Raw genomic sequence first — 27,099 nt, forward strand, 5'->3', positions numbered from 1 at the left:
CTCATCTTAGCCGTGCTGTTTCTCAGCATCAGCATATCTGACTATGAGCTTGACTAATGAGACTGCAAAGTGGGCCAATATTCAGATTTAAAAGATGTATAGGTTGCTCTGGACCTCCCATGTTTGCAGCTGATTTTTTCCCCACTAATTTCACAGAGATGTTGGCAGACTCGAACAGCGAGGAATCAGATTCTGATCACTCAGATGTGCCTGAATTGGACTCGGAAATTGAGCAGGAAACGCAGCTTACATACCGACGGCAGGTATGTAAAGCCTTTTTTGTAAAACTCACCTTGCTTTAAAAACAGAACTAATGACATGCCTTAATCACCAGGTGTTGTATTCATAAAATGTTTTGAACATTTGAATAATCCAGATTTCTTTTTGTTGTTCTTGATTTATTGGTCATTAAGTGCTGTCTATTTGTCACCCAAGTCGTCATATTGAAAAATTCTCATTATTTTAAGTAGAATGTGTTCATTTTTAGAAGCTGTAGGTATATAAAGAAATGAGTGAAGACATTTAGCAACTCCCTAGGGGTTTGCTGGTTTACCTTTCCCATTTGAGGGTAGATTTTTCCCCCTATTTCCATCTCAAAACTCCAATTTAGGGAATATCTTATTTCACTACAGGGTGTAATATCTTTAGCAGGGTGCAGTGTAGCTGGTACTTAATCTTAGTTTTGGCTTAAATTTATGGTGCCAGGTGTTCTTGTAAATGAAATAAGATTAGACGTGTGGGTTATAGAGAACATACAGTGGGGTCAAAAAGTGTTTAGTCAGCCACTGATTGTGCAGGTTCTCCTTCTTAGAAAGATGAGAGAGGTCTGTAATTTTCATCATAGGTACACTTCAACTATGAGAGACAAAATGAGAAAAAAAAATCCAGGAAATCACATTGTAGGATTTTTAAAGAATTTATTTGTAAATTATGGTGGAAAATAAGTATTTGGTCAATAACAAACAAGCAAGATTTCTGGCTCTCACAGACCTGTAACTTCTTCTTTAAGAAGCTCTTCTGTCCTCCACTCGTTACCTGTATTAATGGCACCTGTTTGACCTCGTTATCTGTATAAAAGACACCTGTCCACAGCCTCAAACAGTCAGACTCCAAACTCAACCATGGCCAAGACCAAAGAGCTGTCGAAGGACACCAGGAAGAAAATTGTAGACCTGCACCAGGCTGGGAAGAGTGAATCTACAATAGGCAAGCAGGTTGGTGTGAATAAATCAACTGTGGGAGCAATTGTAAGAAAATGGAAGACATACAAGACCATTGATAATCTCCCTTGGGGTCAAGAACTCATCCCGTGGGGTCAAAATGATCATGAGAACGGTGAGCAAAAATCCCAGAACTACACAGAGGGACCTGATGAATGACTTGCAGAGAGCTGGGACCAAAGTAACAAAGGCTACCATCAGTAACACACTACGCCGAGAGGGACTCAAATCCTGCAGTGCCAGGCGTGTCCCCCTGCTTAAGCCAGTACATGTCCAGGCCCGTCTGAAGTTTGCCAGAGAGCATATGGATGATCCAGAAGAGGATTGGGAGAATATCATGTGGTCAGATGAAACCTAAATGGAACTTTTTGGTAAAAACTCAACTCGTCGTGTTTGGAGGAAGAAGAAGAACCCAAGAACACCATACCTACTGTGAAGCATGGGGGTGGAAACATCATGCTTTGGGGCTGTTTTTCTGCAAAGGGGACAGGACGACTGATCCGTGTTAAGGGAAGAATGAACGGGGCCATGTATCGTGAGATTTTAAGCCAAAACCTCCTTCCATCAGTGAGAGCATTGAAGATGGAACGTGGCTGGGTCTTCCAGCATGACAATGATCCCAAACACACCGCTCGGGCAACGAAGGAGTGGCTCCGTAAAAAGCATTTCAAGGTCCTGTAGTGGCCTAGCCAGTCTACAGACCTCAACCCCATAGAAAATTTGTGGAGTCTGTGTTGCACAGCCCCAAAACATCACTGCTCTAGAGGAGATCTGCATGGAGGAATGGGCCAAAATACCAGCTACAGTGTGTGCAAACCTGGTGAAGACTTACAGGAAACGTTTGACCTCTGTCATTGCCAACAAAGGTTATGTTACAAAGTATTGAGTTGAACTTTTGTTATTGACCAAATACTTATTTTCCACCATAATTTACAAATAAATTCTTTAAAAATCCTACAATGTGATTTCCTGGTTTTTTTTTCTTTCTGCACAATCAGTGGCTGACTAAATACTTTTTGACACCACTGTACAAGTAAAAACACAATAAAATGCTGTCAATGGAAATGCAAAGGTATTGTTGGGTGGACAGAGGAGACAGGGCACGTGCATACAATTAGAACTCTTTTTATTTTGGCAAAATCCATACTCAAAATTCATAAGTAAGGGTTGAGTACAGGAGATCAGTACAGCAGGAAACACATAACCAGGGCATGAATCAGGATCATGAAATGATTATAGGATAACAGGACTAGGACCAGGAATAGAAACTTTAACTGGAATTAGAATCGGAAAACAGAAAACATTGTATTAAATACAAGAAACCAGAACTTTAAATGGAAATGCTTTAGAACCTAGAAACTGCAATACTCGGCCCAGAACAAAGGACAAACAGAGGTGTATTTAGACACACTAATTACAGAGACAATGGGAAACAGGTATGGATAATAAGCAGGAGCATGGATATTAAGCAGTGGGTGGAGACAGGGTGTGGGAATCAGACATGAACACAAACAGGGAGATCAGGGAAAATGTTTCAGCACTGTGTGTTACCACTACAACCTTATCCTAGTTGTAAAGCATGGTGAAGGAAGCATTGTGGTTTGGGTTGCAGTCATGGAGAAAACACTTTTTATTAGTACACAATACATAAATCCATTTATCTCAAATAATTATTACATATTTGTTGAGTTGTATGTATGGCTCAAAGTGTGCATATATTTCTGCCCAGGTTTACAAGGAAGATCTACCTCAGCTTAAACAGCAGTACAAGGATAAGTATCAAGTGGCAGCTTTGAAAAAGAGGGAGAGACCTCCAGCTAGTGGCTTAAGGTTACACTTTGTCCATGGGTAAGATCAAGCTCAATCACCTCTGCCACTGAATTTCACAATCCCTTATGCCTTTTTAATGTTTACACTTGATGCAATGGCCCACTGTCAATTTACATTGTTGCTTGATTGGTGCTTTTCAGTTACAGAGGCTCCGACTGCAGGAGCAATTTGTTCTACACTCAGACCGGAGAGATTGTCTACCATGTGGCTGCTGTGGGGGTGGTTTATAACAGACAGCAGAACACTCAACGCTTTTACCTGGGCCATGATGATGACATCCTCTGTCTGGCTATCCACCCCATTAAAGATTACGTAGCTACAGGCCAAGTATGCTCATGTTTATTTTTATTAAACCCTGAGGAAAAAGCTAATTTATTCATGCTTCATCATTTCTATTCCCCCCTCCATAAAGCTGTTTGCTTAGGCTAATTAGTCATTGTTCATCTGAGTGCAGCCTTTCGGTTGTTTTTAGTCTTAAAATCATTTCAGTTCATGCACATTTTACTTCTGTTCTAAACAGGTGGGAAGAGACTCCTCCATACACATCTGGGAAACTGAGTTTTTAAAGCCCCTCTCAGTTCTTAAAGGTTGCCACCAATTTGGAGTGTGTGCACTTGACTTTTCAGGTACTGTGCAGCAATTGTCATACATAGTTTGAGAAAATGGTTGTTGCAGGCGCTCTAAGCCGTATTCTGACGATCAGTTTTCAGTTCTGTTTTATTCATTTTCTATCTACTTTCTCCGTTGTATGCTGCAAATGTTTTTTTGTTTTTCAGCCTTTTATAGTTTTTAATTACTCTTTTTGCTTGTGGCTTTTTAGCCACAGTATTGTTCTCCCTTGGTTAAGCATCCTGCAAATTGGGTTTACTGCAGGTGCAAGGCTTCACCTGACACTTTAGTGGTGATTTATTTTTAAAATGCTGTATTTACCTTGGTTTCCTGTAGGAGATGTGTTTTACCCTAAAAATCAACAATGGAATGTAAACAGGAATGTATAAAGGTCTGCATAAAAGTATATTTTTTGGTCTACAAATTAAAAGGTGTGCTGGAAAACTGATTTTTGTGCTTGATATTGTGCATTTCTGGATTAGAGCTGCTAGTCTTGACTATCCTTTTCTTCATTTTTCTCAACACCTTTGTGACTGCATAATTTTTAATTGGTGCTTGCTTATATCAAGTTATATTATTTTTAAAAACAGAATTTGACCCATTGTCAGGCGTTGGTACATAGTCAACAAATTAAAGAGGTCTTTAACCCTTTAATGGTCTGCTTAATCATTTGGTTGAGCTTACTTTGAGTCTAAATATGTAAAAAAAAAAGAAAAAAAAAAGCTGTATTTAAATAATCTTGTTTGGGTCGTACTTACTCCTCGGTTGACGTGTTAAACTCAGAAATATTGATGGATGATTTTAAGAAAACAGCCTTTCTAACCTATATGTCACTGTGAAGCTAGCAGCTGAAAAATCATCCATGAAAGTTGCATTATTTTTGTGATCATTTTAACTCTTTGGTAGAGGCTTATTAAAAAAATGCTGTGTGCACTAGTAAAAACATATTGTTTGTTGTTGGTATAGTCCCAGAAAACTAAGAAATGCAAAGAAATAATTTTGTAACATTATATTCTTGGTGAGACTATTAACGGTTAATTTAAAAATAGTTGGAGGATGTTGTATTGGATGGTGTCCTTGTAAACCCAATTTTTAAGAAATACTGTTACTGTAGGTGATCTACTTTAGCTTAAAACAAGCTATGCACCCCTGCATCTCTGTTAGAGTGTGAGCTCTCTGCTGTCTGTCTGCTGGCTGAAAATAGCAGAAGACTCCGAGTACGCTGGAGGAGGAGAATGTCTGGTCTAAAGGCTGAGAGAAAAACATTGTCTCCACGGCTGTCACTTAAGCATGTGTATCTAATTATTCAGCTAGGCGTGTCATGTTTAAACCATATGATTTCATTTTAATCAGGAATGTCACAGAATATGACATTTTTCCACACCTTTAGTTACAGTCACAATGCATTTCTGGTGACAACTTGCTATAACAGGCACATGATAACAAGTCTGAGATTACTTTATAAACTACACGGCTACTGGTTACTGATACGTTGTGTGTTGTGTCTGTAGCGGATGGAAAGCGACTAGCATCTGTTGGTCTTGATGACAATCACACCATTGTGCTCTGGGACTGGAGGAAAGGAGAAAAACTCTCAGCTTTTCGGTAAGTTCATTTAAATGAATGTGGTCAGTTCATCAAGGCATCATTTTTTTAAGCACTAGCTACTGTCTTTAAATAAAAACAAATCTGTTATGACTGGGAATCTGTAGGACCTGGACCTTTAGAACTGTGATTTAACTACCTCTGATCTAGTGGAAAGTCTTTTCAGACAATGGAAGCTTTCACAAAAAATCCTTTCATTTTGGCTGTGATGTTCAGATAGTGGTTGTCCACAAACTTTTGGCCACAAAAGTGCTTAACCTTTTGCTTTGTTTTATTCTTTAAAAACCCTTACATCTTGTTCAGTAATTTACGGTGGCGCTGCATTGATTATGTGCATTTCTCCATCTATCTTTTCTAAAGAACTGCCTGAAGCTACATCTGGCGAAACCTAATGCGATTAGCTCTGTCTCATTCAGGCATGGTTATTAATGCAGCAGTTGGCTGGTTAACTTGCTGTGCCATCGTCTGTTCTCTCTCTCACATGATGAATAATGAGAGCTGATAAGTACTTATGCATGAACCATTATTACATGAAATAACCCGCTATTCATCCTGCCTGATTTACACTCTACTTTCTTTATTTCTTTAATTATAGGTCAGTCAAACATATATTTAACCTGTCAGTTGTGCTTGAAAAATGTCTATGCGAAGTCTGCGCTGTTAATGATTTTATGTAATGTGTTCAGTAACAGTTTACATGTTTTGCTAGGAATGTTGTATCAGCCTGGTGGTGTCTGAGCTCAGAATTAAAGTGCTTGTTTGGCCTGGGCTGAGGGTTGAGAGGCGGATGGATGAAAATAGACACTGGCAGTGCAGCTATTGCTTAGTGCTTTGCTAGTCTGTGACAAGCCTGATGCAGAGTGTGAGACAACAAATAAAAATGGTACAGCAGACAGCTCAATTACAGCCAGGTTTTAGCTTGTTATACTTTTACTCATCTCTGTTATGACAGCAAGCTGCTTCATTTGGTGGCTTTTTAAGCTGACACCTAAAAGGGCGTAATATTAATATTGTGAGTCAGTCCCTACAGAACTGATTCTTATACTTTAAATTGTCTCTATAGTTAAAAAAAGAGTAAAAAATACACACCCTGGGAATTTGATAGGAGCGTCTGGACACTTATTTTTGGAATTATCCAATCAGCCAATCATGTGGCAGCAGCGCAGTGCATAAAATGATAGAGAAATGATAAATGATAGAGAGAAATGATAGAGGCTGGTTTTAGTATGTCAGAAACTGCTGAGGTTTCTGAACAGTTTAGGTTCTGAATAGTTTTGAGAGTTAAACAGAAGGTTCTAGAGAAGAAGAAACGAAAAACATCCAGTGAGCAGAACACAAAAACACGTCAAGTGCAGAAGATCTCTGGTTCCACTCTTGCCAACCTAGAACAAGAATCCATAGGATACAGTAGGCACAGGCTCGCCAACAACTTAAGATGTCTGATCTAATCAACTTGTGTGACTGGTTCAGGCTGTGATGGTGTGGTGAATTTTTTGACATGTCCCACCTCCCTGATTACGTTTTTTTCTTTTCATTGCTACAGTGGAAGCAAAGAAAAAATATTTGTGGTTAAAATTAATCCATATATGCCTGACAAGCTCATCACTGCTGGAGTAAAGCACATAAAGTTTTGGCATAAAGCAGGTAAGACCATTAACATTTACTCCACATTAAATGATGGGAAGGGAGTTTTATCATTTCAGTAATTGCTGTATTAAAAGAAAATGGGTGTTTTATCCACTACATTTTTATTTAATGCATCTGTGGGATGTGTGTGATTATCACAATCTATTGTTCAGACACATCTTTATGCACCAAAAGAACAAAAGACATAACCTCTTCGTTTAGAACTTAATTATATTAGAAATTTAGAAGCTGTCAATGAATGTTTCAAATATGCAGGTATATTATACTATTGCTGTTACAATGATACAGAGAGATATGAAAAAATCTTGTTAAACATACATGTTTAGGTGAAACATAAGGCACTGAGGACTTTTTGTGCTTGCATTAATATGTATAACTTCAAGCTGTCCAGCAACCCTTTGTGTTTTTTTACTTCAATTCATTTTAACCCAGAAATACACTGAGGTAGAGCCCTTATTTACAATATGTTTGAGTAAAAAATAAATTAGGATCAATAAAAAAAAAACCTAGGCTGCGGGTAACACATATAAGAAAGTTTATTATTTCCACTTTACTCACCGTTTATATTAAACAACCAATTTCAATTTAAAACAAATGAAACTATTACTAAGTGACAGAAGTGAAATAAAATTGCTCTGCATATATATTATCTTGTTTTATTCAAGCCGGCACCTGCAACGTAGTTCAGTAATTTGAGCATGTTATGTACAGCCCGTAATAAAAGACGGTAAAAAAAATGAACAGGGTCACGGTCGGCACAGCTTTGAATCACAAGGCACAATGCAGTAACACACCCCAGACAGGATACCAGTCCATCACGGGGCCTTAGCCACATAGCCAATTATGTTTGCATGTAGAGGTCTAACCAGCCACTAGGGATTCGAACCCTGGATCCCAAGAGTGGCAGGCTAACACAATTTACTGCTGGGCCACTCAAGAGCATAAGCCTTAAAGAGAGAGAGAAACACTCATCTTTACAACCTACATAGAACTCTAATTATTACTCGTAATAAATCTTACTACAGAGGGATAAACAGAATCCAAGAGACCGAGAGGAAAGTTGTCCCAATAAACACCTTTCTACAATACAAAAGGAAGCATGTTTTATTCCAATAAAGAAACCATTTTCAGACACATGATATGTAAAAGTTATTTTGTCATGATTTAAAATGTCAAGATGATACATTTTTAATATTCGTACCACTCTTGGTAGAGATGATGAGATTTTTTTTTACTGCTAATTAACATGAATGTGCTTTTTCTTTGCATTAGGAAATAATATATGGTTGTTGAGTGCAAAAACAAAATGCACTGTATCTGCAGTACAGTATTAGATAGTTTTATCAGCAAACAGATGAACTTTACGTCTACTTACAGAAAAAAAGGTTTTATCTGTTTTAAGTGTAAGCAGAACAAGTCCCAGGGTTAAGCCTTGTGGTACATATTTTGCAAATTAAATTTGATACTTGAAAATGAAAATGTATATTAACAAATGAAATTAGGTTGAGCAGACAAAACATGAAATATTTTGGGTTCAAACTGTCTGCAATTAAATAAAAGTCAAAGTAAATGTAAGAAACACTGCACACATCTGTAAGGAAGAGTTAGGCTTACGAGTTATTGGTGTGATCAACCTGCCTGATGCAGATGAAGTTCAGAATAGTTCAGTTATTTTCTGGAGTTATCCAGCATCCAGAGTAATTATTTGAAAGTTATTTGTAGTATATTATTTATTCATTTTATATTTTTTATGATCATGCTTGTTCTGTGCTTGTACAGGTGGAGGTCTGATAGGAAAGAAGGGAAACATGGGGAGGACTGAGACCATGATGTGTGCAGTTTATGGCTGGACGGAGGAGATGGTGTTCTCTGGGACGAGCACTGGTGACATCTGCATATGGAGAGACATGTTTCTGATGAAGACTGTCAAAGCTCATGATGGACCAGTCTTCAGCATGCATGCGCTGGAAAAGGTACATGAGAGACACTGAGGGAGAGAGACATAAAGAGAAAGTGGGATAGATGGAGAGAGAGAGAGAGAGAGAGAGAGAGATGATAGCCTGAATGCTAATCATCAGTGTTAAAGTGGAACTCTTAAAGCTTAAAAACAACCGAACAGGTTCTGTTCTATTTTATTAGCACAATAGCTGTGATTAGGGCTGTCGCGGTGAAATAATTTCCCCATGCGGTATTCAGCGTGGCTCAACACCGCGGTATGCGGTAATATCGCCAATTTTTTTTTTTTTTGGAAAATTATTTAATTTATCTGGATTTTAGAGCTATATAAACAAGCTTTATTGTTAGGCTACGATTCAAGTCAAGTCAACTTTATTTATATAGCGCTTTTTACAATAGACATTGTCTCAAAGCAACTTTACAAAATCCAGGACCAACAGATACAAAAACCCCTGTTGAGCAAGCCGAGGGCGACTGTGGCAAGGAAAAACTCCCTGAAAATTACAGGAAGAAACCTTGAGAGGAACCAGACTCAGCAGGGCCCATCCTTCATGGGTGGCCTGGAGGATACTTTAAATAAATACACGATTTACACAAATCATACAAACACAGAATTAAATGATCTAAAAGTCATAACTGGTAATAAATAGATAAATAAACAATTAAATAATAATAGAGTTGTTATCCGCTCTAGTCTTCAATAAAGTCTGTAGTGATTTCTTGTCGTTGCAATTACTCCAGACCCGTCACATCTGACAGGAGCAGCATCGTTGTCCCGGCAGTCTCGACTTCAATCCTTAACCTCGGCGGGTAAACAGGTTTCCATCAGAATGCCCTCGGGGTAAAACAACAGAGAATGTAGTCAATAATGTACAATGCTGGTTGACAAACAGTTTTACAGAGAGTTTTAGACTCCGGCAGCCCTAATTATTACAGCATAACTAAAAGGGAGAGCGAGCAGGTAACTAGGTCATGAAGGATTCAGTATATTATTGCTTTATAATGACAAAGATGAGACAGCTTTAAGACAAATCAAATGCGTGTTTATTGTTAAATACAGAACAGAGCAGGGATGCGCGTCTTTTCTCTATTAAAAAAGGTTTAAATTTAGCTTCTAGCCTAGGCTAGATATACACTGTGAAACGAAAAACAAATGTTTAGGCTAAATATTTTAAATGCACATCTAATCAAAATATGATAAAAAAAATAGAATAAAGAATAAAGTCTGTAAGACCTTAAACCTGCGTTATCATGCACGCTAAAAAAACATGTTCACCTGATGTGGTTCCAGAGAGGATCTGAAGACGGTTTTCCATCCACCAACTTTTTGCGAATTTTAAAAATGCGCATTAAAAAACCTGGATGGAAAAGCTAAAAATTCGCAAAAAGACCCAAATATCGCAAAAAAAGTTTTCACGCTTGAACGAGGTGGAAAAGTTAGAATATCGCATCGCCGAAATGCGAAAAAAGGGGATGGAAACGGGTTTTGCGAATAAACGATGACGTTTCAAGCTCTAAATCACACACACACGCGTGTATATATTAACGTGTGTAGCAGTGGCGGCTGCTGGTCTTTCAAAGAGGGGAAGCTCATTGTCGGCTTACATTGTAAAATTTGTCAATTTATTTATACATAAATTCTGCCCTCCGTTCCTTTTCAAGAAAATGTCCTGAAATGGGTTGCAGTTTGTCTTTCGACTTCACTCGCAAAATCCGCAATGGGACTGAAGCTCCCAGTGATAGCTGTCAATCAAAACGGGATTCAGCCTTTCGACTGATCCTCCAATCATCTTGCAGAAGCTCAGCGTCCAGACCCGCCCACAGCTCCATTCACCCCCAGAGATGCTCAGCGTCCGGGGGCGGGACAAAATCACGGCATTTATCCAATGACCGGCGAGTTTCGAAGCAATTAAAAAAAAAAAACATGCAGCCCCATAGAAGTGAAGAGACGCTCAGCTTCTGCGGGCAAATGCATTGACGCTAAGGGAAAGTATGATAAGTAGCGGATTCTGAACGAACTCGTCTTCGAGATGAACGTGTTCTAACGCATTTGTAGTCAATGAAATGTTAACACAACTGTACATATTTGACCATTTAATTTTTGACATTTTAGGGGAAGCTGAGCTTCCCTTGCAGTCTTAGAGAAATCACCACTGGTGTGTAGTGTACCTGAAAAGGTGCGATGTTTTAAAGACTAATGGCTCATGTGCGCTGCCGGGCTCATGTGCGAGCCAACACATACATCACGAATCAACAACTGGTCATCCACAAGTGCCTGTAAAACAATCGATGGCCATCCCGATTTACATAGTCCCTGTACCCGACTGCTGGAGGGAGGATTGGAATGTGTGTACCATCCAGTGCACCGTACACCTGTGGTATGTGGTGCGCTGCATAATTACGCTGTGCTATTTCTTCTGCCTCCTGCGCATTTGGTAATACGACGTAATGTTTCATTAGTTTTTATGTTATTGCTTGGCATACAGCGTATACACTACAGTGAGTAGTTGGCACAGGTGGCCGGTGACTGTAAACTTTTGGCTCTACAGATGACCCGATCATGGTGCATAGCTCATCAAAGGCTGATTTTGACATTCTGAAATTCTAGATCCAAAGCTCGTTTGAAAAATGGTTCTGCACAATGTGCTCCCCAAATTGTTTAGTTTGTTTACGTTCCCAGATGCGAGGTGAATGTCGCCGTGGCACGGAGATTTGAACCCACATTAGACGGGCCATTGCTCGTTCTGCCTGACGTCTCTCACGTCATGTAAAGGTTTTTTCGCATAACTGTAGTTGATGGAAACGTGACATTTTCCGCTTTTTTTCTGCCGATATTTCATAAATGCGCATTACACTTGCGAAACGCTTGTGTGCTCGTTGCACTAATACACGGGTACTGTACCTGCATGCGACTTTAGAGCGCAGAGCAAATCTAGCCTGGTTGTCGCGCCACTATTAACCATCTATTTAGTAGGTATAATTAACATAACAATATATACTACATTTCAAGTTATTATTCGTTTCAATAAATTTTTATTCAACGAAAAAATACATTTAAATCATTCCAGCAAGCGAGCAAGAGAATATTTGCAGGCTGCAATGCCATATTAACCGTCATTAAGTGTTTTAGTACGCCAAGGCTGTTTGAATATAGTCTAAATTACAAGTATTTTATTGAGTGTGAACTCAATTTGATCATTAATAAACTTGCCTATAATTAATGTTGCCATTGTTTCCATTTTAAAACACAAAGCCTGACACTCAGCAGCAACGGATGCGAACAGGTTGCGGGAAAATGACGCTGTTAGCTCATTTTCATTATGAACTTATTTAACATTTATTACGCCCGAATGTAAGCGAAAAACAAGATGGACTTTGCAACAAAAAAAAAAAACCGTGAACATTGCGGTGTTGCGGTTGCTTGGCATGCCCTGCGGTTGGCTGATCTATACCGCGATATTTCAAAATTGCGGTTAGCGCGACAGCCCTAGCTGTGATTGATGCTTCCACTCTTCCTGTAGGGCTTTGTGACTGGTGGAAAGGATGGCATAGTTGCCTTGTGGGATGATACATTTGAAAGGTGCCTCAAGACATATGCCATAAAGAGATCTGTACTTGCTCCAGGCTCCAAAGGTGAGTCAGTGTCTCATCCTTCACACTTATGATCCAGAAAACGTAACCAGATACAGAACATGATAGGGTTTACCTTGTAGCTTAAACTAAATGCAATGTTTCTCATGGTCAATCTTCTCTGTGAAGGATTATTGTTAGAAGACAACCCCTCAATCCGTGCCATATCTCTGGGTCATGGACACATACTTGTAGGAACGAAGAATGGAGAGATTTTGGAGGTGGACAAAACCGGACCCATCACACTATTAGTCCAGGTAATGAGCCATGCTGAGATGTTTATGTCTCTGGAGCACCCCAAAAAAGGCGAAAAACAAAAATGTTGATGTTTTAGATGAATTCTTGGTCACTTTTTAACAGGAAAGATAGATGTCCTAAAGATTTTGTTTGTTTGTTTGTTTTTACTAATTTCACTTCTTTTTTATTATGCCAGATCTTAACAGCACTGTATCAGTACTGTTCTAATACTGATGTTCACACTGTAACCAAGCCCTCCCTCAACAGTACTGTAGTTATGCAAATGCAAAAAGGGTGCTAATGGCTTTGTGTCTTATGTCGAGATGGATGATCCAAGCAGTATCAGTCAGAATCACACATTTGTAGCCTAACATGCATCACTGGATACTTACATTTATCTATTAATACCCCCTTTTTCAAAGGCCCAGGTCAAGAAGTCTTAGCTTTAGTAATCTTGGTGTTTGGTATTGATTTTACATTGTTGGGCCAGTTTCTTGTGTCTGATATTATCTGACAATCTAGTCATTTCCAGTTCCCCTTTGTGAATCCGCTGCCGCTATCATATCAAGGAGAGCTGGATCACCACACACGGCCACTTCTTATTACCCACTAGTGTTAGGTTTTCACACAGAGCCACATCATGTATGAGGAGCCACGCTAAGCGCCACGTAAACCCACCCACACCCCTCCCCCTATTCCACGCTCACACAGCCACCCAGACTAGTCCCAGAAATTACATATCACAGCTTCAGCGAAAGAGGCCTTGTCCAATTTTTCCTCCTCCAAACATGGCCAGTTTTATTTGTATGGACTCCTGGCCTGGTCTGTGGCTCTGCTGAGATTGAAACTTGCGAGTTTGAACGCCTCGCAATGGCTTGTGCTGTGCCTACTGGGCACTATATTTAATAATAACTTTGAGTCTGGGAAATCTTCAATTCAAATTCTGCAGAGCGAAATTAGACTTAATAGCTTAATAGCATGAAGTAGTACAATAGAAAAATTGATGAGGTGCACTTACCTACTTGTGCTCTCTAAAATCCATGTTCATTTGAAAAATTGTTTATTTCCCATAAGATTTTTCATAAGATTTTAGGAGGTTCTTTATAACATTGTATAATGAAATTGCCCGTATTTCCTATATAATTAAAAAGGCTTCAAGTTTGTCCAGTCTTATTAAGAAGGGGTAAAAGTAAATATCTGCAAGAATGGTGCAATGAGGAGGACATGCTGGTGAATGCCATGTCAGCAGTACACGAGTCACTTGTTTGCAATTATGAATAAAAAACTGCTGGGCTGAATATATGAGCCGCTTTCACTACTCACTTGGTCTAGGAATTGGTAAACTCGATTTCCATTTCCAAAAGTGTTTCACTGGAATTTCCAGAGTGTACAATTTGTCATTAGGTCAGTATAAATATACAGGGTGGGCCATTTATATGGATACACCTAAATAAAATGGGAATGGTTGGTGATATTAACTTCCTGTTTGTGGCACATTAGTATATGGGAGGGGGAAAACTTTTCAAGATGGGTGGTGACCATGGCGGCCATTTTGAAGTCGGCCATTTTGGATCCAACTTTAGTTTTTTTAATGGGAAGAGGGTCATGTGACACATCAAACTTATTGAGAATTTCACAAGAAAAACAATGGTGTGCTTGGTTTTAACGTAACTTTATTCTGTCATGAGTTATTTACAAGTTTCTGACCACTTATAAAATGTGTTCAAAGTGCTGCCCATTGTGTTGGATTGTCAATGCAACCCTCTTCTCCCACTCTTCACACACTGATAGCAACACCGCAGAAGAAATGCTAGCACAGGCTTCCAGTATCCGTAGTTTCAGGTGCTGCACATCTCGTATCTTCACAGCATAGACAATTGCCTTCAGATGACCCCAAAGATAAAAGTCTAAGGGGGTCAGATCGGGAGACCTTGGGGGCCATTCAACTGGCCCACGACGACCAATCCACTTTCCAGGAAACTGTTTATCTAGGAATGCTGCAGCAGCTGGAGTTTGTAAGGGTGCCATTTGTGAGTAGCTAATATCCGCCGAAGTGACATGCGGCGAGTGCTACGCTGTGGGCTCTTGCTGAATGAAGCTAGGACAGCCACTGATGTTTCTTCATTAGTGACAGTTTTCATGCGTCCACATTTTGGCAAATCCAACACTGAACCAGTTTCACGAAACTTGGCAAGCAGTTTGCTAACTGTAGCATGGGAGATGGGTAGTCTCGTAGGGTGTCTTGCATTGAAATCTGCTGCAATGACCCGGGTACTGCGTTCACCAGACATCAACACAATTTCTATCCGCTCCTCACGTGTTAACCTCGGCGAAATGTCAATGGCTGTAAACAAAGAGAAGCTTGTAAATAACTCATGAAAGAATAAAGTTACGTTAAAACCAAGCACACCATTGTTTTTCTTGTGAAATTCTCAATAAGTTTGATGTGTCACATGACCCTCTTCCCATTGAAAAACTAAAGTTGGATCCAAAATGGCCGACTTCAAAATGGCCGCCATGGTCACCACCCATCTTGAAAAGTTTTCCCCCTCCCATATACTAATGTGCCACAAACAGGAAGTTAATATCACCAACCATTCCCATTTTATTTAGGTGTATCCATATAAATGATTAGTGATTAAGGTGGCTACTTTAGATAAACACAGCCGTCGTAAATGTTTCAGTCAGCAAATCAATGACAGCCTTTTTGCCAAGTTAGTCGCATTGACTGTTGTTTTATTTATTGTATGAACAAATGCCTTTGTAAGTGCATTTGTGAATCTGAAGGCTAGGCTGTGTGTGTAAATTCTGTGCATGTAAAATAACATAGATTGCGATATTTACATTTACAGTAGAAGTACTTTCTCAGTAAATATTTCTGTACTCTAGTACAAACAGAAACAGTCTAAAAATACAACTAAGTGGTGACCACTTAATTGAGTGCAGGGTTAGTTTCCATTTAGGTACTTAGTAAAGAGGTGGGCCTTTACTCGTCGTTTAAAGACAGCAAAAGAGCTGTTCAAACACATCTGTGGTTGTACAAAGTAGAGCCTTGATGCCTGTCTTCCTTAAGTTCTGATGAGTGGAGTAAGATGAGCCAGACTTGTGTCTTGACGGGTCCATGGTACAGAACAAGGTTTGATAAGGGCCGAGGTAAGGCGGGGCTGGTCTGTTGGTCTGTTTTTGGCTTTGTAGCTACGGAAGCCAGTAAGGGGAGAACAGCAGTGGGGTGATGTGGCAGCGTTTGGCTTGAACAAAGTATGTGGCTACATTTGGAATCAGTTGCGGAGGTCTAGAAGACCTGCCAGAAGAGAGATGCAGTAGTCCAGCCTAGAAATTACAAGCAGCTAGACAAGAATCTGAGTGCATCATTGTAAACATTCTCTCTACCAAATATGCTGCAGTGTTTTGAGAAACATGGCTGGGACTGTTGCAGCAAGAGTGAGCATTGTTTAGTAAAAGTGGACTTGTGTTTTGAATGGCCAGGGTCATATGGAGGCAGAGGTGTGGGGTTTGGCCACCCATCCTCATCTGCCGCTATGTGCCACTGTGAGTGATGACAAGACTTTGCGCATATGGGACCTTTCACCTAGCCACTGCATGCTTGCTGTGCGCAAACTTAAGAAAGGTAAGTGCAGGATTTTTTTATTTATAATATTTAGTTCAATCAACACCTACTAATGCTTTACACTCACGTACATTCTGAAAGATTTGGTTCTGTACATGGTACATTGTCCATTGGCTCAGTACAGTGACATACCCACAATTCAGAATTATCGGGGTAATGTAGTTCCAACTACCCAATCTAAGTTTTTTAATCATCTTCTACAGTGGTGCTTGAAAGTTTGTGAACCCTTTAGAATTTTCTATATTTCTGCAAAAACATCATCAGATTTTCAGATTTTTCTAATAGTAGATAAAGAGAACCCAGTTAAACAAATAAGACAAAAATATTGTATTTGGTCATTTATTTATTGAGGAAAATGATCCAATATTACATATTTGTGAGTGGCAAAAGTATGTGAACCTTTGCTTTCAGTATTTGGTGTGACACCCCCTTTGCAGCAATAACTGCCACTGAACGTTTCCGGTAACTGTTGATCAGTCCTGCACACCGGCTTGGAGGAATTTTAGCCCATTCCTCTGTACAGAACAGCTTCAACTCTGGGATGTTGGTGGGTTTCCTCACATTAACTGCTTGCTTCAGGTCCTTCCACAACATTTCGTTTGGATTAAGGTCAGGACTTTGACTTGGCCATTCCAAAACATTAACTTTATTCTTCTTTAACCCTTCTTTGTAGAACGACTTGTGTGCTTAGGGTCGTTGTCTTGCTGCATGACCCACCTTCTCTTGAGATTCAGTTCATGGACAGATGTCCTGACATTTTCCTTAAGAATTCTCTAATATAATTCAGAATTCATTGTTCCATCAATGATGGCAAGCCGTCCTGGCCCAAATGCAGCAAAACAGGCCCAAACCATGATACTACCACCACCATGTTTCACAGATGGGATAAGGTTCTTATGCTGGAATGCAGTGTTTTCCTTTCTCCAAACATAACGCTTTTCATTTAAACCAAAAAGTTCTATTTTGGTCTCATCCGTCCACAAAACATTCTTCCAATAGCCTTCTGGCTTGTCTACATGATCTGTAGCAAACTGCAGACGAGCAGCAATGTTCTTTTTGGAGAGCAGTGGCTTTCTCCTTGCAACCCTGCCATGCACACCATTGTTGTTCAGTGTTCTCCTGATGGTGGACTCATGAACATTAACATTAGCCAAATTGCTTAGAAGTTACCCTGGGGTCCTTTGTGACCTCGCCGACTATTACACGCCTTGCTCTTGGAGTGATCTTTGTTGGTCGACCACTCCTGGGGAGGGTAACAATGGTCTTGAATTTCCTCCATTTGTACACAATCTGTCTGACTGTGGATTGGTGGAGTCCAAACTCTTTAGAGATGGTTTTGTAACCTTTTACAGCCTGATGAGCATCAACAACTCTTTTTCTGAGGTCCTCAGAAACCTCCTTTTTTCGTGCCATGATACACTACCACAAACATGTGTTGTGAAGAGCGGACTTTGATAGATCCCTGTTCTTTAAATAAAACATGGTGCCCACTCACACCTGATTGTCATCCCATTGATTGAAAACACCTGACTAATTTCACCTTCAAATTAACTGCGAATCCTAGAGGTTCACATACTTTTGCCACTCACAAATATGTAATATTGGATCATTTTCCTCAATAAATAAATGACCAAGTATACAGTGGGGTCAAAAAGTATTTAGTCAGCCACTGATTGTGCAAGTTCTCCTACTTAGAAAGATGAGAGAGGTGTGTAATTTTCATCATAGGTACACTTCAACTATGAGAGACAAAATGAGAAAAAAAAATCCAGGAAATCACATTGTAGGATTTTTAAAGAATTTATTTGTAAATTATGGTGGAAAATAAGTATTTGGTCACCCACAAACAAGCAAGATTTCTGGCTCTCACAGACCTGTAACTTCTTCATTAAGAAGCTTTTCTGTCCTCCACTCGTTACCTGTATTAATGGCACCTGTTTGACATCATTATCTGTATAAAAGACACCTGTCCACAGCCTCAAACAGTCAACCATGACCAAGATCAAAGAGCTGTCGAAGGACACCAGGAAGAAAACTGTAGACCTGCACCAGGCTGGGAAGAGTGAATCTACAATAGGCAAGCAGGTTGGTGTGAATAAATCAACTGTGGGAGCAATTGTAAGAAAATGGAAGACATACAAGACCATTGATAATGAACTTGGGGTCAAGATCTCATCCCGTGGGGTCAAAATGATCATGAGAATGGTGAGCAAAAATCCCAGAACTACACAGAGGGACCTGATAAATGACCTGCAGAGAGCTGGGACCAAAGTACCAAGGCTACCATCAGTAACACACTACGTCGAGAGGGACTCAAATCCTGCAGTGCCAGGCGTGTCCCCCTGCTCAACTTGTCGTGTTTGGAGGAAGAAGAATGCTGAGTAAACACCATACCTACTGTGAAGCATGGGGGTGGAAACATCATGCTTTGGGGCTGTTTTTCTGCAAAGGGGACAGGACGACTGATCCGTGTTAAGGGAAGAATGAACGGGGCCATGTATCATGAGATTTTAAGCCAAAACCTCCTTCCATCAGTGAGAGCATTGAAGATGGAACGTGGCTGGGTCTTCCAGCATGACAATGATCCCAAACACATCGCTCGGGCAACGAAGGAGTGGCTCCGTAAAAAGCATTTCAAGGTCCTGGAGTGGCCTAGCCAGTCTCCAGACCTCAACCACATAGAAAATTTGTGGAGGGAGTTGAAAGTCCGTGTTGCCCAGCGACAGCCCCAAAACATCACTGCTCTAGAGGAGATCTGCATGGAGGAATGGGCCAAAATACCAGCTACAGTGTGTGCAAACCTGGTGAAGACTTACAGGAAACGCTTGACCTCTGTCATTGCCAACAAAGGTTATGTTACAAAGTATTGAGTTGAACTTTTGTTATTGACCAAATACTTATTTTCCACCATAATTTACAAATAAATTCTTTAAAAATCCTACAATGTGATTTCCTGGATTTTTTTTTCTCATTTTGTCTCTCATAGTTGAAGTGTACCTATGATGAAAATTACAGACCTCTCTCATCTTTCTAAGTAGGAGAACTTGCACAATCAGTGGCTGACTAAATACTTTTTGACCCCACTGTAATATTTTTGTCTCATTTGTTTAACTGGGTTCTCTTAATCTACTTTTAGGACTTCTGATGATGTTTTAGGTCATATTTTTGCAGAAATATAGAAAATTCTAAAGGGTTCACAAACTTTCAAGCACCACTGGACATATTTCATTCTTACACCATACACGTATCAGAATATTGACCACTGGTTGCTAAGTAACTGTAGCAGCCCTTTCAGTTACTGCAGACAGTTTAACCATAAGTTTAAACATGAAATAATAAATGGATTGATTATATTATTACGACTATTAAAACAGAGATTTGCACATTACACAAGGGTTGCTCTTTCCGCAACTCTATTTATTAAGAATTTCAAAAACAAAAATGTATTGGAAGGTGACTGTAGAAAAGTCATTTGTTTTTGAAATTCTTAATAAATAGAGTTTAAAAAGTGTGGAAACTTTTTGAAGAACCCTTTAAAATAATTGCCACTAACAACCAACAAGTGTGTAGTCAGGACTAAACAAACACATTTGTATTTTACAATCTGTGGAAAAAAATGCTAATTGGTAAACACAGAATTTTTGCAACAAATAAGCAGCTCTTGTATAATGTTATTAGAGAATGTGACTTGCATGTAGACGTATTGCTGTAAATATGACTGGCATAATTGTAGGTGGTCGCTGCTGCTGTTTCTCTCCGGATGGCAAGGCTTTGGCAGTTGGGTTGAACGATGGCAGCTTCCTTATTGTAAATGCAGACACTCTAGAGGACCTGGTTTCATTTCACCACCGCAAGGACATCATCTCCAGTATCCGCTTTTCCCCTGGTAAGTCAGCTTGAAAAAGCAGACACGTCAAGAGTACAGAGACTATTTTTGCTTCAGCCACAGACCGTGTTTTCAGGGATTGAAATTTGTCAAGCTGTTACAACTGCAAGATTATTATAAGTAATAAGACCAGATAAGGTTTGAAAAGAAGCACTGCAAAAAGATGCTTTTTTCGAGGACATAAATAATTTAGCTTGAGAAAATGTCACATTACGTATTTCATTTAGATATTGTACATTCTTTATGCTAATGTAATTAGGCAGAAATATTTTGTCGTAAAAATAAAAAGGCTGTTGATGAATTATGAGTAAAGTGTGAATGAAAGAGCTGATAAATGGGTCCAATTTTTGCAGGTGCAGGAAAATATTTGGCAGTGGCCTCGGCTGACAGCTTTGTGGATATATACAACCTGATGAGCAGCAAGAGAGTGGGTGTATGCAAAGGCTCAATGAATTACATTAGCCACCTGGACTGGGACAAAAGAGGTACGACAAAATATGACGAGGCCATGTGCCAAAAAGTCATTATGGGGGGTTATGGCCTAATCACAACAGGTTGTGCAGTATCATTATCAAAACCTAATTATAACTTTCTGTTATGTATTACACACTACATTAAGTATTAGAATTATATATAGCTTAAACAGACTAATAGCTAATTTAATGTGGGTTATTAGTTAATAATAATTCCTTAAATTATAATTTATAATAATAAAAGTGCAAAAAGTATTTGAATAACATCGTGAATGCAGATTTTGTTTGTTAACACTGCCAAGTTTGTATTTAATAAAAATGTCACAAATACAGTATAAATTGTTGTTTAAACTGCCCAGTCCTCCACACTAATACAGTTGGCCATGCCTGAAGAAGGGGAGGTCGGACGGGGTTGCCTCCCGCTGCCGCCAAAATATGCGATCTTTAGGACTTGTCCGGGCACCTGCGGGAGTGTAGGGGGGTCACATGGAGCTTAGCGTGTCTCTCTGTGGGAACTCAATGCTGTCTGGTTATATGAAGTGCCGGAGATTGAACAAGTGTTGGATAGGGTTTGTGGTGATCTGGCTCTCCTTGATTAGATTGGGGGTTGTGCAAGCAGCAGCGGATTCAGAGTTGAGGACTATATAATATAGATATAGATAAAGGGGGGAAAAATATAGGAAAAGGGTAAGAGGGGTAACAAGTTGTGTATTGTTTTAAAACACAGTCCTTGATAGAAACTGTTATGTAGCTTACTCATTTATTTTGCATGTTTTTTTTTACAGAAACAAGCCTCAGTTAGTCATTACCTTAATTAGTTTTCTGTACCTTTTTAATCATCAGGGAAGCTTTTGCAGGTCAACACTGTGTCTAAGGAGCAGCTATTTTTTGAGGCTCCTCGTGGGAAGAAGCAAAGCATTCCTGCCGCAGAGGTGAGGGCTGCTCAGTGTTGTGGCATTACCGTTATTAACGAGACTTGCCCTTATAATCTCTCTGCCAGAAGAAAGAGCACTTATAAGGGCACAAACATGGCCCACTTTTCATTTTGCATTGGGTCTAAATTTGGAGACAAGGAATTGGGCCACAATAAAGACCAATAGTTTATTCAATTATTACAAACACCACACTTACTGTGATGAAGCTCTTTAGCTTAGCCTCTGTGCTCTGCCCCTATTTAGGTGGAGAAGATTGAGTGGAGCACATGGACATGTGTGTTAGGAAGCTCCTGTGAGGGCATCTGGCCAGTGGTCAGTGAGGTTACAGATGTCATTAGCTCATGTCTTAGCAACGACAGGCAGCTGCTGGCAACAGGCGATGATCTTGGATATATAAAGCTCTTCAGGTATCCTGTTAAGGTAAGAGTGAAATAAGCTTATTAGGATTTGGCTTCTGATGTGGCACAGAAATCTACTACGCTAACCCACCACCAAGGACAATTTGAGCTCTAGGGTCTCAGTACAGTTCGAAATAAAGTGAAGACAACCTTAATTGAAAACATATGTAATTTTGTTAGTTTTAATTCCCCTGTTTCTATTATCCTCAACTTTTTCTATGGACTTTTACCTATCTCTACCTCCTCTCATTTTTTTATTCTTATATGTTAGAATACGTCTTGTTGTACTCATACGCGTCCAGATATCATAGAACAAAAGCCCTGAGCACCTAAAAATGGCACTAATACATTTTCTTTCCCTTTTTTTTGGTTGCTTTCATATTTAGGGGTCACCATATACCTCACTCTGCACAGTTTTTATGTCGAATGCACTTTCTGATTCTGCCCTTCTATTTTTAACTGGGCTTGAGACCAGCACTGAGAGTGCACTCACAAGTGCACCTCCCAATGGCTAGGTGGTTAGACCATCAGACACATCCAGTCATGTCTATGTAGACACCTGACTGGCCGATAGCAGCACTTGAACGAACCCCTGGAACCACTTGATTTGAACCCTGGATCTCAGTGGTAGTGGGCTAGTGCCTCTTGAGCACCCCTTAATATAAAAAGCAGTAAAACGCACTTTTTTTCTCTTTTTGTCAATGTTGAAAAGCGGTCTTTTGAATTATTAAGTTCACCTGTTACAGATTTGACCTTTTTTTGCATTTTAATGATATATTTTTTCAATCCAAATTCTAAAAATACTGCCACTTGTGCATTCTGTGTATTTTTTTTTTACCCACATTCGAACCATTCTGCTGTGTACAATTATTTACATCACCACGGGAATCATATGCAGACAGTAGTAGAAGTGTGTAGAAGTAGTAGAAGTTAAATTGGATTTACACGTAGTGCTGTAGTAGTTCATATTTTTTTATCTACTGCAGGGTATGTGTATGTGGAGGGGGTGGAGGAAGGCATTGCAACAAGAAAAAATTGGCAGCTACTAAGCTGATAAAAAAATGATGTGTAAGGAAAAAGAAAACCAATGCAAATTATTATTACTTGTATTTTAAATCAGGGAAAGCACGCTAAGTTCAAGCGGTACGTGGCCCACAGCACCCATGTGACCAACGTGCTTTGGACGCACGATGACTCTCTGCTGGTGTCAGTGGGCGGAGCCGATACATCTCTGATGATTTGGAGCCATGACACTGAAGGGTGCCGAGAGGTGCGCCAGTGTGATAGTGAGGAATCCGACATTGAGAGCGAGGAAGATGGGGGTAAGAAAAGTGCTTTAAACACATGTAATACCTATACAATCCATTTAATCTAAACTATATTATTTCTAAGTTTTGGATTTGTTCATTCTAAAAGATGTCATCCCATCTTTCGCTCCTTGTCTTTTTCTGCTTGCAGGGTACGATAGTGATGTGACTCGGGAGAATGAGATCAGCTATGTAATTAAGGCCTTATCTACCAACATGCGCCCCATGGCAGGGGTCAAGCCCCACTTACAGCAAAAAGAGCTTTCTGTAGATGAAAGGTATGTTCTGAGTAACCTTTTAAAAACCTACCCTGAACCTGGTGGGAATATGCCCTTAACAAGGCAATGACAATTACTCATTCCCCTATCTGGGCCTAGTTGCAGTTTAATGAAATAAAGCTGTAAACACTGCACCTCATAGTTTCATAGAACCGATCTGAAAGTATTATACTGTTAATATTAGTTCAGCCCTGTTTGTATTAATATCTATCTTTAGGTAGAATACAAGCGTATCAGTTGTGCTGGTAGAATTTTGCTGTCCCACTTTAATTAATACAAGTTTTGGGTTTTTCCTGGATTTTTCCCTTCTAGTCCTTTCCGATTCCTGATTGTAAATCCGTTGCCACTTGCACAGCCCCTGGTCTGATCACATTTCTCCTCCACCTCATGTAACCCTGTCTTATTACCTGCCACTGTTGGGTTCCCACACTGAGTCGTATCACATATAGAGTCCATGTGATCCCCATACACTCCATACACCCACCAGTTGTGTTTGTGTGGATGCCCTGTGTTAAGTGGGTGCTGAGATTTGAACTTGTAAATTTGAACACCCAGACACCCAGTGGTGTGTTAGTGCCTCGATACAAACAGTTTTATCAAAGATGAGATGTGTGAAACGTGCTTTGCATATATCTTGCTGAAAAACTAATCTCATCTGAATGCGGCTTGCTCTGTGCATGCTTTGTTGTAATATGTCAAACATTACATATATAATAGCAGCAGACTTAGAATGCCTACTATACTATATGCACATACAAGATATGTGTTTTGTCACAAATTTACACACAAAACATGGCAGAAGTTTAAAATAATATATTCTGATTTTACTAATAATAAGCATTGGATTGCTGCACCCCTAAAGGTCTTACAGAAAATCTTGAGTACTGAACAAAAAGAACTCCACTTATTGATCATTCTCATCCAGCAATCATAACATAAGCAGAAGTACATCTTTAACACAACCATTAAAACCTCGAAAGTCTCCACTCCCTAAAATTGACCAGCTGCACTGGAAAATTCTTTACTGTCTGCAATAAAGTGTGTCCTATACTATAGGGTTCTTTTATTGTCTTAATAGGAATATACTCTCTGAAAATCTGAATGAAAAAATAGGAGTATTTTTGGGAAATAGACCCAGAATGGTGGTGCTGTATGTGGAGCATTTTGGCTTTAGGTTATACAGCATCTTGGTGTCTTTCTTTTCCTCTCGTTCTCACTTCTGTGTCTGTCTCTCTTTGCACTCTTCATTGTCACCTTCTGAAGACAGGGGGTAGTGAGGTAAGAGGAACATTGTGCTGCTTAAGACAAAAAAGTGCCTCGCTTATGCTTCTTGTACATCTGTGAAGAAACAACATAAAAGCACTGTTTTCATTCAATTCACCCTTTTCCAACCTTTTTATCAAAAAAGTGCAAGATCAATCAGCATTTCACTTATTGTTTTGAAAGAACATTACATTTACATTTTCGGCATTTAGCAGACGCTTTTATCCAAAGCGACTTACAGTTGTGACAGTACACAATCTAAGCAATTGAGGGTTAAGGGCCTTGCTCAAGTGCCCAGCAGTTGCAACCTGGCAGTGGTGGGGCTTGAACCGGCAACCTTTAGATCACTATATATATATTTTACATTTACATTTTCAGCATTTAGCAGACGCTTTTATCCAAAGCGACTTACAGTACTGTACTGTACTATACAATCTAAGCAATTGAGGGGTTTTTTACCTCCTTGCAGATGCAGCAGCGACTCATACTGTCTGGTTAAGTCACAAGTGAATGTTAGGGCTCTTTGTAAGAACTTGCCATTGGCAGGTGTAAAAGAATATAAGAAAAAATACCACCTAAAGACAATGTATTGTCACCTATTTTGTTATTCAGGATGCAGTCACAGAAAACACATCTTTCATTACCTCTCTGAAATGTTGTTGCTTTGGAAACTATGCACAAGCTTTAATTGCTTAAGACTTTGCATAATGTTCTTGTGAGTATAAATAGTTTTTATTTCCACTTTTGTGTTGCCAGCTGTGAGCCATTGTGAGTTGATTTAGGCCACACACACTTCACTTGCATAATCATTGCTGTTAGTTATAGGTGCTGCGCTTTGTGTTGTGTATCTTGTGTTCTCAGTGTTGTCATTTCGACCTGATTCACTTGACTGACAGCTTATTGAAACACACTGGTTCTAATGTTTTCTGTTCCTCTGTCAATGCTTTCATGAAGAGGCTCGAGGTAAGCTATCTCATTCAATACACTCTATACTCTCTACATATAGCCTACATAGTTCTGAACTTTAATTTTATTTTACTATAATATTTGTGAAATATTCATACCAAACAATGATCTTCCAGTCAATACGCATTGGCAGTGATTTTTAACCTCAGAGTCAAAATCCCACATGGGGTCATCTAAACTGATAAATCTTTTTTACCGGTTTATCCTGACCCGTGTTGTGGTGGGTCTGGCTTCCCTGAAATCACTGAGCGCAGGAAGTTAATCCATCGTGGGGCCTCGGTCACCCCCACAACCAGACTTGGCCAATTATTTCTGATTGTAGACCACCAATAAGCCTATAGCATCAATGAGGATTCAACCCTGGATCCTAGTGGTAATTGGGTAGTGTAATTTACTCTTGTGAATAACCTAGCTTTTTGATTAATTAAGACCATTTATTCATGTTCCCCTAGCTAACATTTAGTAAAATATGCGCCACTTTGTTACATGGTATTAAAAAACTAGGGTTGTGATGGACAATTTGTATTTGTTAAAATAGGGTCACTGGCCATAAAAGGTTGAGAACCTCTGTCCTGTGGTGTAATTCATGTTCTTTTCTTTCACTGAAATTGTTGAGGACAGTTTCCATGTCCTGCATTTACCTGTATATTTATGCTTGAATTGCTCACAGACCCCCAGTGAGCAGGGCTTTACCAGTACCAGAAAAACTGCAAACCAACAATGTAGGCAAGAAGAAAAGGCCCATTGAGGTAAGCAACTTTAAAAACAACACACCTACATGGCATAGGCAAAAGTATGCATACCTTTACACATGACATTTTAAACAGGACATTATAAAAGCATTAACAATCATGTGAATTTAGTTTCTCTTGTGCTGCAACATCAGCTCATTTATAATGATTTTCCACATGTTCTCCTTCATTCATCTCTGAGATCTTTAGTAAATACAGCCAGATGTTGTCTGATAAGGTGTTGAATGACGTTAAGACCAAAACTATGCGGCAACAGTTTTGGGAATATGACTGATAAACACAAAACTTTTTAAGCATTTACTGGAACAAGGGTACAAACCTAAACTATAATAAACAGTCACAATTTAAAGGGCTATTCAATACAAACTTAATTTTCAATACAAAATTAAATTTGAATATTCTTTATTTAAATATCATTCTTGGTAGATGTGCTTGGGTGACGCAGCCATATGTTATGGGTTTAAATCTCAGCAATGCTA

General features: G+C 39.4%; 1 protein-coding gene across 6 annotated transcripts in view; it reads left to right on the forward strand.

Annotated features, from left to right (window-relative positions):
• The window catches only part of eml5 (EMAP like 5), a 66,968-nt gene that overhangs the window by 29,262 nt on the left and 10,607 nt on the right, over nt 1-27,099 (forward strand). For 2 of the 6 annotated variants that reach the window (XM_063007148.1, XM_063007153.1), the window contains exons 12-30: nt 157-263; nt 2,950-3,068; nt 3,191-3,377; nt 3,571-3,676; nt 5,171-5,264; nt 6,808-6,908; nt 8,691-8,884; nt 12,389-12,500; nt 12,627-12,754; nt 16,221-16,362; nt 20,096-20,248; nt 20,602-20,733; nt 21,565-21,653; nt 21,900-22,076; nt 23,175-23,376; nt 23,513-23,639; nt 24,903-24,917; nt 25,857-25,865; nt 26,539-26,617. In XM_063007148.1, the coding sequence (XP_062863218.1) occupies nt 157-263; nt 2,950-3,068; nt 3,191-3,377; nt 3,571-3,676; nt 5,171-5,264; nt 6,808-6,908; nt 8,691-8,884; nt 12,389-12,500; nt 12,627-12,754; nt 16,221-16,362; nt 20,096-20,248; nt 20,602-20,733; nt 21,565-21,653; nt 21,900-22,076; nt 23,175-23,376; nt 23,513-23,639; nt 24,903-24,917; nt 25,857-25,865; nt 26,539-26,617 (2,273 nt within the window). The remainder of the gene's footprint in view (nt 1-156; nt 264-2,949; nt 3,069-3,190; nt 3,378-3,570; nt 3,677-5,170; nt 5,265-6,807; nt 6,909-8,690; nt 8,885-12,388; nt 12,501-12,626; nt 12,755-16,220; nt 16,363-20,095; nt 20,249-20,601; nt 20,734-21,564; nt 21,654-21,899; nt 22,077-23,174; nt 23,377-23,512; nt 23,640-24,902; nt 24,918-25,856; nt 25,866-26,538; nt 26,618-27,099) is intronic. The other 4 variants (XM_063007152.1, XM_063007154.1, XM_063007149.1 and 1 more) reach the window with 3 other exon arrangements.

The sequence above is a fragment of the Trichomycterus rosablanca genome, chromosome 13, assembly GCF_030014385.1.
Source record: "Trichomycterus rosablanca isolate fTriRos1 chromosome 13, fTriRos1.hap1, whole genome shotgun sequence".
In the NCBI taxonomy this organism is placed as follows: domain Eukaryota; kingdom Metazoa; phylum Chordata; class Actinopteri; order Siluriformes; family Trichomycteridae; genus Trichomycterus; species Trichomycterus rosablanca.